The following is a 13,251-nucleotide window of genomic DNA, read 5'->3' on the forward strand; positions in this document are numbered from 1 at the left end:
TTGCTGAGTGGGCTGCACTTAACCATCGCCATCACACACACCCACAGAATACACACCTGTCGTCATTTATTTTAACAAATTACATACATTCATAACACTGATTGTCACAATTTGGAGTGATGGCAGAGATAGAACGAGGTGACAAACGAGGGCCAGTGAATCAGCGTGCTGTTACACAACCAGTGCTGAAATGCATTTCATTAGTGTTTTTCTGCCTTTATCGCAGACAAAATTCTAGCCAATTTGCTCGCACCTAAGAAGATATGTGTGGGTATTTGTCATTGTGGATCTCTTTTGTGAAAGTTAGAGAAACTTATGCTAGAAGTGCACCATTATGGAAGAAGGGAAAAAGGGAGCTTTGTGCTCTCAAGGCACTCATTAATGCCCCAGATCAGCTAAGCTTTGTAAACCAGGAAATGATTGACAGAACAAGAACTCTTCTTTTCTATTTAGAGTCAGTTGTTCCAGAGCCCGTGCCCAAAGTGGTGATGATTTCTGTCAGGAAAAGCCAATACAGGTGTTTAATGATTTGTACAGCATTAACCAAAGAGACAGATTGTGACAAGCCCCAACATAAAACTATTGTGTGAGCTCAGAGTGTATTCTTCAAATTGAGATAATGTAATAGTTGCTGTCATAGTCATAAACTCAGTTGACTAAGAAAGAGAGCAGTTCCAATCTGACTGACTGTGTCCTTAGCCTTACCAATATGTTTAGAAGTGAACTGTCTTTCCTCCAGCAGCTAACTCCTACACAGAGGCTTGCACACCGTCATGGCCGTCTGCATCCATTGGGACAGAGAAGACTGCTACCAGGCTTCAGCCCAGCAGTTCAAAGGTAAGTTCACCAAACATTTATGTATGCCTGCCAGTCTCCGGGAGATAAAACAGTCACTGGAAAAAAATGTTGCACAAAACAGACTAAATTTCATTTGAAAGGATTGTGCTAAGCTGTATAACTATTTTTTTGTTTTGTTTTTCCTGTGTAGACTTTGGTACAAAGACAAAATTCCTTTGACCTCCTTCCCCAACTGAGCCTCCCCCTTTCTCCTACCTGCAGCAAGCACTCCGCAATGGTTGGTGTTTAGACTTCCTCTCCTGCTTGTCACCTTCCTCTTCTGTGTTTGTCTATAATACCCCATTAATGTGATAGTACACTTCCTCCTTCCTTGTCGTCTGTGTACAATGCCTCCAGGCCCAGTTAGAAGATTGCCTTATGAAACCAAGTGCAAAAGATGAAATGGAAATCAGTTTGTAGATTGCACTGGAAGTGGATTTTGTGTCTTTGAATTTATTTCTTGAATAAATCAGCTGGTGTGACTTTTCGAGTCCTATACAGAAACTAGGCCTGATGTGCTGGTCCTGTCACTAGTCTAATAATACACGTAATGCCTCATGCTTGCAAATTAAGGATATTCACCCACCACTTTTGTAACTTGTTCAGACAAACCTCAACGTGCACGAATACTGTCAGGCTCTGATGCATATTCCCAACCAGCTTTCCTCACGATGACTACGGGTCTTGTATCTCCAGCAGCAGCAGCAGCAGCAGCAGCAGCAGCAGCAGCAGCAGCAGCAGCAGTCGTCCATGTATCAGCTGCCACAGCCCCAGCTAGGCGTAATGAATCAGTTGAAGGAGCAGCTGGAGGAAAGGACGCGGATCCTGCAAGCTGACATTAAGACGCAACAGCAGGAGCTGCACGACATTAAGGAGAAGCTACAACTAGCTAATCTCCAGGTAATACACTGCAAAAAATCACAGGTTTTTTATGCATTCATTAAAACAATGACAGAAAAGGCAAGTAAATTCAAGTAAATTTGAGATGATCAGCTTGTCCAAATTATACAAGACTTAAAATATTTTAGATTGCACTTTGATCTTTTCATTTGGAGAAAAAACATCTAAACATAAGGATATATTGTGTTTACATCACAGCTGCTGAAGAAAGAGAACAGATCAATGTCAGCCCTTACTACATTACCACTACCACAGATGGTGGAATGGCCCCACCAAGAGGCCAGAAATGTCCATGTCAGGCAACTTAGATAGACATGAAAAGATCAAGTGAAGTGCCACAGATGAATGAATGTATTATTATTTAATTTGCATCTTAATGTTGTCCAAAAACATAGCAACTGGTAATTTACAGAGGCATTTGTGAAAAATATTTTCTAAATATTTGTGATCCTGTATGGTAAAAAAATCATTTCCTTAATTTTGACATACACATCTCTGGCAGCATATCATACTGTAAATTCAGAATTATACTCGCAGTTTGTGAAAACTAGTGGCTCTACATTGCATAAAGAAGATAAATAATTTGGAGGAAGTGGTCATGGGTGTTTTTTTCGCGCTGTAACATGTAGTGTCAGGGTGATAGTGCAAGCACCGTGGAGGCCAAATGTGTCAGTCGTGCCCATACGGCCTGTGAGCTCTTTGTGCATCGAGGGAGGCCCCACCCTCCTCTGGGACATATTCAGGTCACTTATACAGTTATTCCTCACTGATCAATGCTGCGATAATCAAGCCCTGCCCAGGGTAATGGGTGGGCCTGTAGCTGTTCCTGTTATTTCAGTGAACTTGGGATTGTATACATAGCCCACTGTCTCCTTTCAGACAAAAAATAGTAAATCTTAACTGGCTCACTTTGACCACAGAGACAGAATAGTGTATGTGACACGAGGCATCATTGAATCACAGGGTAAGAAACCACTCCTGTTCATGCAGATTAGTTTTGGGAGAAATGAGTGCAGAACTGAAACCAAAACTATGACATTCTGTAATGTGACAAATATTCTGACAGCGGTAATAATAATAACAGAGAAGGTTTTTAATTTTCATTATTTACACCATTTATTATAGGTTTGTTTCAGATGTTCTCTGACAGCAGGATTTTTTTTTTTTTTTCATTCTAATCAGTTCACAAAGATTGCACATGACTACAGAACATGCACAGGAAGAGACCACAGGAGTCTTAGAGTATTCTTATGACAATAAGGGTTGGGTTTTTTTTTTTTTTTTTGGTTACTGCTATTGCTTCCTGGATGTGAAAGCAACATGAGCTGTGATTCATAACATCAGCACTGTTTAGAAACAACAGTTAGCAATTACGTGGTAGCCACAGGGGTGGAATGAGTACTAAAACTAAACAAATATATTTTTACTGGAGTATAGGCCTTTATGTAGGTCTGTCCATGCCTGTCTAGTTCCCCTGTTTTCCAGATGTTGAAACAATAATGCTTTTAATAACACACCAACTCCTAAATGTGCTTCAGCATCCTTGGGATCAGCAGAACTCCCTCTTTTGTCCTTCATTGTTAGACAGAGATCTCATGGAGGCAGTTTTTCACAAAATATATGTATTTGCCATGTATGTCATAAAGTTATTGGTTTTGAAAGTTGAACATGAAAATGTAACACTTTTGGAAATGGAACATTGTTTTTTTTAGTAAGTGCAGGTTAAATCCATGCTTTGTGTTTGTGTGTGTGTGTGTGTGTGTGTGTGTGTGTTTGTTTGTGTTAGATGTTGCTACAGCAACCTATCCACAATGAGTTTGGCCAGGTCCAGCAGCCCCAGCAGCAGGGCCCCGGCAGGCCGGCCCAGCAGAGCCAATCAGGAGTGATCAGGCAGCTGTCAGGCCACCCCAAACCTCCGGTCTGTGGGGCCCACAGTTCATCTCCTCACCCTCTGATGAGGGAGCACAGCTCACCCTCACCCCAGGTAACCCACCTCAGCCCAGTTCATTCTCTGTGGATGCCCTCAGAATCCATTAGCAAGCGAAATCCATAAAACCCTGCTTTTCATCATATGGGCTTGTGTTTTGATCGAAAATGGCTGGTGTTTGTTATTTCTTGTATGAGTGGTGCAGATATGTCTCTGATTAATGTGTGTTTTTATCACAGGTCCAGCAGAGGCTTGTACGGAGTGGGCAGATACAGTCAGTGAGTGTGCCGGTGCAGACCAACACCAGTTTGACCATGCCGCTCTACAGCAACCCCATGATGTTCTCTCAGACGAACACAAGGCCTCTGCAGGACGCAAACCAAAGACACGTAGACGAGTTCAGCCAAGATGGACAACTACGGTGAGAGCCCTGGAACAGGCGCAGTGTTTCTTAAAAACAGTCTACATGTGATCACTGTTTAGGCTGGTGAAGTTTATGTGGAGATGCAGTTCTTAGTACAGTCACGGTCTGGTCTTTTAACCCAAACGATTCTAACATCATGCACATCCATAGATTATAATGGCATATGACAACGTTATAGAAATTATATGGAAACCATTGAATTCTGTAGCTCGTGTCTCTCAGTTTGGTTTCATAAGAGCAATATGCAGTTAGTTTGGACATGAACAACATTTTCCTTAAGTTTCGCACATTTCATAAGGAATATTTTTGACCAAGTTTGAATTTGTTGAAATAAATCTGATACTCTGAATTGATGGAACATACCACTTCATCTGATGTTGAAAAGACGGTGTCGGGTAATCTCACAGTCGTTGTCATTGTCGTTGAAGAGTGAGCATCAAATAATGATATGTCGATATCCGAATAATCGTGGAGGTCAAGACTCACTTGAGAGGTACAATACGATCAAATTTCAAATCAAAATAACGAAAAAAGCACATCCTTTTTTTTTTCATCCTCAAGGTGCAACGATTTGATTCTTCAATGATTTGACACAAATCGTGTAGTGATCAGACTTAAGGAAAAATCCAATGAAACCCTTTTTTCTGTTTGATGAAAATCATTTTGCGAGCAGCTTTCAAACTCCCAAGGTACACACAGTATTTCATGTGTGTCGACATCATGCTTTGAGTTTTCCTTTACGTTAGGGCTGTGCAATATGACGATATATATTTTGTGCGACGGTAGAAAAACGTCTGTCGTTGCATGTTAGGCTCTGTCGTTAATTTCGTTGTGTCACACACGTTTTGACAGAAAAGTAAATGGCCAAAGTAACTGACTGAAGTGTCACTCCATATGGTGCATTCAGGGCACTAATGCTGCCTGGGATAAAAAGTGCCAGCATCACGAAGCATGTAACAGATCGCTGAGAGACTCCTTGTCGTTACACTTCTATTTTACATATTTTAGATTTTTTTTTTACTGTTGAATGGAAAATTTACATAAAGGTTCCAAATAAAAGGAGAAAAATATTTGTCATGTATGTAATTCAAAATGTAATAAGAACTAGGCCTTTCCATGTGGTGATTTTATATAGACTATTCATTCATTCAGAATGTTCTGTATCATGTTATGTGTCATTATCGGGACATGCGGTGGCCTACATCAGGATATGAGATTTAGGTCATATGGCACAGCCCTACTTTGTGTTGTACAGTCTCATTCTCAGCTCCTCAAACAACAGAGATGTCCTTTTCTGCAGCATGCTTCTCAACCAGCCCATGCAGACCCTGGTTCCCAGTAACAGTGTAACCTCCCAGCCTTCCCAGTGCAACACGGGCATCCAGCAAACCAAGTGAGTGGCTTACGATGGCATGGATTTAGCCCTCACACACACACACACACACACACACACACACACACACACACACACACACACACGTGCATTTTCAGATTTGTTCACCCCTGTGTAAAAAGGTTGAAACTGAACAACATTTAGAATTACATTTATCTTATACATACTTGATATGTGGCCATGTGCTTCTTGTTTGGATGGTCAGATAAAAATTATTTGACTGTAAATACACACCCACCCACACACACCCACACCCACACACACCCACCCACACACACACACACACACACACACATACTTGTAAGCCTCATGACTAATTGTAAAAATGTCTGTTTTCACTTTGAAGCATGTGTGTGCAGTATCAATAAACAATAAAAATCAAATGTTTGGGCAACACTTGATTTTTGATACTTTATGTTACCACAAAATAATATAAAAATATGATTGGGATTGTTTTGTTGTTCAGATTTACACCAAGTACTGTGTTCCCCAAATTGCAAGTTATGTATAAAGTTGAAGATGATATATATTATGTTTTTATGAATGAAAATTTATGCCACAAATACAACAGTGTGTGCATTGCTGTGCAGAGCTATCAGAACAGTGAAGTATGAAAGTTGGCTCTGTAAATGCAGCCCCTGTGTTCTGTTTGTTTCAGGCAGTGGGTGTCAGGTTTAAAAAAACAAACAAACAAACAAAAAAAAAAACAAACAGAAGTTGTTCTTTGTGCGTCTGACCTGTTGCTCTGTGCTTTTTCTACAGATACACCTTGGAGCAGCAGATGATCGCCCCCTCGTTCACCATGCAACAGGTCAACTGCAACGCCGTCCTCGTCCCCTCTCCGGTCTTCACCTCCCCGATCATGATCCCACACAACAGCTTCATGACACACCAGTCGCAGCCGGCCTACCACACGCAGCCCCAGGCCTCACAGCACTCCCTGCAGCTGCAGCAGCCCCAGCAGTTCTTTCAGGTGCGACGCCTCGCTAATGACACAGCTAATGAGTCACCGCGTTTCAAGCGGTCACTCCGAGTTGCTGCAGCATATTTCCCTCCTAACTTTACTAATTTGCGAGGGAGCGTTGTGTAATGCTGCTCAAATAAATAGTTTTTGACGCAGTTACCCAAGGCTTTATATTTAGTGTTGCATGGTAATTTCAGGCAGAACATTGAATCTGAATCCTTTGTTACCACAGCAACCCACTCGCTGCAGCCCCACAGCCAACCAGGCTCTCGGCAGAGACTGCTGCTGTTTTCAGACGTCTTGAAAAGTCACAATCACACAAACGCTGCAATGCGCTTTAAAGTCGTCGGATCTTAAAGTCATGTCATACGTTATTTTCTCCAAACCTGCCATTGTTTCTTCTTTTGCAGTGGTAGCACAACACGGCAGTATGCTTAAAAAAAGGAAATGCTTAGTGTTGGCCTGGTGGTGGATTGTACTGTTAGGTAGCTAGCTTGTTACAAAAACATCCTTGAAAATATATAATAGAATTCAACTCAACTCAACTTTATTTATAAAGCCCTTTAAAACAACCACAGCTGCAACAAAGTGCTGTACAAAAATAGGCAATAACAGGAAAATAAATAAATATTAAAATAATTGTTTATTGTTTTTAATGTTTCTAAAACAACTTAAAAACAATAAAACAATTTAAACACAATAAAACAATTAAAAGCAAATAAAACAATAAATAAAACAAACCATAAAACACTAAAACAGAACCAGAGTCTCATGTGGGGTTAATTGTATAATTATTTTTGTGTGCATAACAATTATAAAGGTTATAGAGACGTAATGGAAATTAGTGCTGAAATATATGGTTAAAAAAATATACTGCAATACTGCGATTGAGATATGATTCACAATTTTAGTGGGAATGATCATTTTAGCATCTTCATTTTCACTGGCAAAAACCATTTAAAATGATAATGATGTGATATTTTTTTCCGCTGGGGGCCTATACCAAACAAGCATGATTTCTTATGTCTGGAGAATACAATTTGTTGTATTTTGTCACATATTTTGCCTTTATCAAAACATTTCAGATCCTGTGGTTTGGATCCTGCATTGCACCAGATTGTGATTTTGATAATGTTTCACTTAATTGTCCAGCCCTCATGGAAATACTGCTAGATTTCTTTATGCGACTCAAAAATGAAGTAAGTTCGTTCAGCTGCACTGTCAGGACATTAGAGACGGGGCTTGCAGCTTGACTGTGCACAGTGAGTCAGTGCATGCCAGGCTGTGCTGGTATTGCCCTTCTGATTGTGCCAAGTGTTGGATAGCAGAACTATGACGATTTCTCAGGAACTTGTTGAATTACCTTTTTATTAATCTCTGAGGTATGTGTCATATTGATGCTGATATGTAGAAACTTGCTCCACTCTTCTCTATTCAATCATGTTTTTTTCCTCTTTTCCATTCATTTTTTTGTCTGGAAATCTTGCCTCACCTCTCTCACAAACCATTCAGTTTCTTAAAGCATCTGTGTCCCCTGGTGCATAGTTGTTGATAGGGGGATTAAGTCAAGGATTAAGTGACCATTCACCAGAAATGTTCAAGTAAAGGAATATTCCAGCATTTTGGGCAAAATAGCCTTTTTCCAACTTACCCTGACTGAGACAAGAGGTTTGATACCATTTTCACTTCTGTACCTCCAGTGGTTTGGTTCCTCTGGGTAGCATTTTGTGTTAGCTTAGCATAAAGACTTGACGTCTATGGGAGTCATTAGCCTAGCTTTGTCAAAGTCAAAAAATAAACCTCACAGCAACTCCAAAGCTGTCTTATTTACACAGTGTTTTTTATGCCAACAGATGCAGACTCAAGGACTTCTACACAGCGGATCTACTCCAGCATTCTTACACACCACTAACGTCCCGCAGCAAAGCACTGTGGGATACATCCAGCAGCAGCCACAGACACAGCAACTGTCGCAAGCACAACAGCAACAGCCGCAACAGCAACAAAGGCAATACCAACATTCCCAAAACCAGACTGGCAGTATTTCAGACTTCAGAAATATGCTCACTCGGTAGCCTTGCGGACTCTGTGAGAGAACGTGCTGTCGCTGTTCGGGTGACGCGATGCTGTAGCGTTTGCAAGAGACAAGAAGTCACACTTGACATCAAATTCTGCAGCAAAGAAAAAAAAAAGAAAAAAAAAGAAAAAAAGCTTGAAAGTGTCAGACTTCTTGCGGTGACCCCACTTTTGATAAGAAGTCACTGATTGAGACAAAAGCTGGTTTGTGCACCACTGGAGAGAGAGGAGCTCAAGCAGAGGCTGCACTGACGCCGTGAAGCGCCCGCGGAGACGGCTGGCCGTGTGGAAAACTGAAGGCTGTTTACACGAGAGCCTGGCCTCCATCACGGCACCGCGTCACACTCGGCCATCAAGCGAGCGGATAATCACACTTGTTAAGAAACGGCGCTTTCTCGTGTTGGAGGTTTTTCAACACACAAGGGTTTTCCCTCAAGAGGTACCATCCCCTGTTACCCCCCAAAATAAAGTAGCTTTTAGTCTATAAATGAAAGTTTCCCCATCAATATTGTGTTCGTAGTGGGGTTCTTTTCCACGGCTATTACATCCCACCATCATCACTGAAAATGGTCCATCTCATAAAGGGATTTGTATAACTGGGGACTCGACATCAATGTCTGTTTCAATTGGCAGGAATCAGATGTTACTTTGATTTTTCCCCTGAAACCAGCAAATTTACCTGCAGGTTATCACTTTGTGAGTGAGGTCACTGGAGAGGGGCTTGAATATTACATGAGCAAGGCTGAAATAAACATCATATCCATCATCTAACAAAAAAAAAAAAAAAAAAAAAAAGTCAAGAATTTACACTGGGAAGCTGGGGAAGATATTCTCTAATTAGAAACGTATATCTAGATTTTTAAAGCCTCAATCTGGAGCTGAAGACGGGGTGCCATGACTATCCTGTCGCCTCTCATCGAGAATGAAGCTCTGAAGCCGACGTGCTGTTGATGAGCTCTGCGGCGGGAGTCCTGAAGTGAGATTTAGATTACCAGAAGGGGTAAATAAAACGTGCCTTTAACAACCATGGTACTTTCATGGTGTGGTTTGATGGTTTTGTCTGATTACGGCTTTAAAAATCCAGCTCAGGTCCATTTGAAATATAAAGGTATATTTTCATAGGTCATAAGTTATTATTTTACACATCAGATTTGAACAAAAGACATCTAGATTTGTATCGGATATATTTGTCACTTTCGGATGCTTTTTTGCAACCTTTTCATTTCCAATCAGAAGATCTTTAAAAAATTACTCTTAATTTCTGTTATAATGGTATTTAATAAGAATCATTTACCTGTTTACTAAAATCTTTATAAAAAATAATTTCATCATGTTTATTTATGAACCATATATTTCAAATAAACTACGGGAGTTGAGTAATTTTCGAACCAACATAGTGACAGGCGTTGAAAGATCCACGCTCTGGTCTTGATGCCTTAACCCTCCTAATGTGTGTTCATGGTAGAACGCAAACTGGTTTCACAACGAAAGCACATGCACAATCTTTTGGCCACCTCTTAAAACACACACACACACACAGACACATAATATAACTGTTCTGCCATAAAGTTTACTTTTCTGATGTTTGGCTTTGAGCTCATAGTGGTGCTGTTGTACTGGACTGCATTTTATTGAGACGCATTTCCACTATTCTGTCCCCCTGTATATTATGTATATTATGTATATTAAATAGGGAGGACAAAAAAATTGAAGCACCTCTAAATATAATATAGTCCAGTACAAAACCTCTGCAAACTACAACCTCAGTAATAAACATAGAATTAAATTACACATTATCCACAATGTCAACAAAAACTGAACATTATAAACTTTGTTAAAAAGTAGAATTTATGGCAGAGCTGTTGCATTGAACTGCACAGTGGCCACTGAGTGTATATTGATGTATATCACTTGGCAGGAATTGGTGATTGGTTGAGAGTGAGAGTTGCTCATATATTTCCACTCCTGCATTGCAACAAATTGCTAGAAGAATACTCAAATGATATGGCCTTATTGCTTTTACCTAGATTTATGTCAGCTTTCATCATCATTCTTTGTTTTTGCATGCAAATCGGTCCAGCCAACAGTACAGGGTAGTAATAAGCTGCTGTCTCTTTACCCATTATCCGTTTTAAACACAGGAAACTTCAAAGTGAATAAACAGGACAGGCATTGTTGTTAATCCTCTGAGGTCAAATAACATGCCGAACAAAATGAAGAACGTAAGCGTCACACAGAAGGATAGGCACGCTACAAATAACAAAAGAGTCACACTCTGTTCCACATTTAAGTGACAAATTCAGGCAGGAGCTCAGGCTCAAAAAGGGGGCCGACAGCTGAGGTGGGCAAACAAATCTTTGTCAAACCAGTGAGGAGTGAATGAAACGCTGCGTCCTACCATGAACATCCCCTCACAAACTAAACCTAACAGTTGCCAACAGCGTCACTTGTAGATTATTGTTGAATTCACCCAAACACCTACAGTAACCTCCACTGCATTACTTTATGTCACGTGAGCTAATTGCTGCAATGATTAGAAAACAACTCAAAGATTTAAACATATATATATATATATATATATATATATATATATCTCAACCACGGTTTGTTCAAACAGCTGAAATGTTCTCAGGTTATTTGTAGAAGCTGTCCTCTCAGTATTTCAGTAGGTTAAGAAAACAAATAACTTCTTTCCATAACGTGCTGGTTACAGTTTCCTGTTTCTGTGACAATTATTAATCTTTTCAGTTCATCAGATGTTTGCAGAGAGAGGCTGTTGTATGTTTTCGTTTATTTGCGGGAACCTTACTGCAACATGTGCAACTGCTTCTCAGCTCTTACATCTGCACTTCTGACTGAGGTCATTCCCACGCTGATCAGGAAGTTTTGGCAGAGCTGAATCTATTTATTTACCACCGACTGCTTTCATTGCACCTGATTTGGCCAAGTGTTTTTCCTAATGCATGGTTGCAGCAGTCTCAGAAGACAGTCATGCAAGAGTCAGAGTGAAAAAAAAGTAAAAACAAAAACTTATTGAGGTTCGGAGTGCAGTTGTACAGTCTAATTAGCAGTTGAACAGCTTGTATTGGTTATGATGTCTGACACCTGATTTATAGGGAATAATTTCTATGAAGAAACTAACACTTTACACACCAGAGACAACTTACTCTCTTTTGAAAATGACAATCAGACAGACCACTCGCATCAATATGCACATAATCAACTGAGTCATAAATTACACAACCATATAAACTAGGCTATATAACCTCCTGTCCGCTGGATTACACAATTGTGTCCAAATAGCTCGGTAGAAAAAAAAAGTACATTACATAAAAAAATTAAATAAATAAAGCATGACAGTGTGGTCTAATGCTTTGGCCACCTCGACATATTATAGTTTTGGTACCGCTTGGTCTGTCGAAGTCACTCTCAAGACTGGTGCTGTTTATCCTGGTTAAAGACTCGCTCAAACCGTTTCCGACATCTCTCAGCATGCAAGTCCAGTGCCGTTTTACACTTTACTATGTGCAATGTCAATTTGAAAAAGAATGTTAATTTATACTGTTTAAATGTTTCCGAACAGATGTACTCTGTATATAGAGGTGTATAATAAGCCATTGTACCATGTAAATTATATGGAAATATTTTTTTATGAAAATATCTTAACATTCCTTCAACCACAAATATCAGCAGTATCTTTTCCGCGGTACGAGTCATGTCCACTGAGGAGTCTGTGTGACCGACTGCGGCTCTGTAGGTAGGCGACCTGGTGGGAATGTGATGCTGAGTGCTACACCTCAAACTGATTAAAAAAAAAATGACCATGGTGGATCAAATAGAAATGTTTCGCCTCCTGGCCAGCCGCATATTAAAGTCTATTCTCGGTGATATATTGTTTCATAAATACATAGCACTTCACTTTGCAGTAGCACTTGTGATAGCACTTAACTTTGTGATCTTCCCCTGAAGTCTTTTGAGACAAATCAAACTCAAAATATTTTTTTTTATGCAAAAAATACAGATAGCTGCCAAAATGAAGGAAAATAAGGACCAAATGATGTTTTTTTCCCCCTGGTCTACTTATGCTTCTAGAGGAAAACGTAAACGCCAGCAGGAGTGACTTTGAGTGATTCCCCTCTGGTTCCTGTCCTGTGCAAAATCCCAAAAATGTCCAAAACGTCACAGTGACCTTTATTAGTGAGATAAAATATGTAACATGTTCTGTCTCATGTATGTGATTTTTATTGTGGTTGAATATTTCCTTCATTTTGGTCTTAAAGTTAAAATCTTCAAAAGGTAATTTGACCAACTTGTTCTTCTGCAGATCATTTTCCAATTTTCATGAGAAAATAAAGACCGGAAAATGCAACGCTGAATTGTCTGGAGTGGTTGAAAGATAAACTGAGAGAATCATGTTCCCTAGTCTGTATTTACATTGTCCCATGAATGATCGCTGGAAAGTCAGTAAAAAGTCCATGAAAAATGATTTCAACCAGATCAACATGCTGTGCAACTCAACTCTTCCACAATATCAAGTCACAAACAGTGGAATTTCCCCTTGAGGTTGGTTTTATCTACTTGCATTATTTAAAGATTTTTTTTCTTTGCAGTCCATGCCTGTGTGCAAAACACCGTATCTGTTCTTTGCCTTGTGAAGCCGGTTGAAGAAAAAGGCCTGCTAATGAAACTCAGCAGTGAGTGAATCATGTCGGGATAGTTGACGAGTTGTG

The 13,251-nt window shown here is 40.0% G+C and overlaps 1 protein-coding gene across 5 annotated transcripts in view; it reads left to right on the forward strand.

Annotated features, from left to right (window-relative positions):
• The window catches only part of npas2 (neuronal PAS domain protein 2), a 79,340-nt gene extending 70,024 nt beyond the window's left edge, over positions 1 to 9,316 (forward strand). The window contains exons 16-23 of one of the 5 annotated variants that reach the window (XM_030068518.1): positions 740 to 837; positions 989 to 1,075; positions 1,534 to 1,737; positions 3,524 to 3,721; positions 3,904 to 4,085; positions 5,344 to 5,481; positions 6,244 to 6,454; positions 8,299 to 9,316. In XM_030068518.1, the coding sequence (XP_029924378.1) occupies positions 740 to 837; positions 989 to 1,075; positions 1,534 to 1,737; positions 3,524 to 3,721; positions 3,904 to 4,085; positions 5,344 to 5,481; positions 6,244 to 6,454; positions 8,299 to 8,520 (1,340 nt within the window). In that variant the 3' untranslated portion in view covers positions 8,521 to 9,316. The remainder of the gene's footprint in view (positions 1 to 739; positions 838 to 988; positions 1,076 to 1,533; positions 1,738 to 3,523; positions 3,722 to 3,903; positions 4,086 to 5,343; positions 5,482 to 6,243; positions 6,455 to 8,298) is intronic. The other 4 variants (XM_030068520.1, XM_030068521.1, XM_030068522.1 and 1 more) reach the window with 4 other exon arrangements.
• The last annotated feature ends 3,935 nt before the right edge of the window (positions 9,317 to 13,251 follow it).

This window comes from Myripristis murdjan, chromosome 14 (genome assembly GCF_902150065.1).
Source record: "Myripristis murdjan chromosome 14, fMyrMur1.1, whole genome shotgun sequence".
NCBI lineage: Eukaryota > Metazoa > Chordata > Actinopteri > Holocentriformes > Holocentridae > Myripristis > Myripristis murdjan.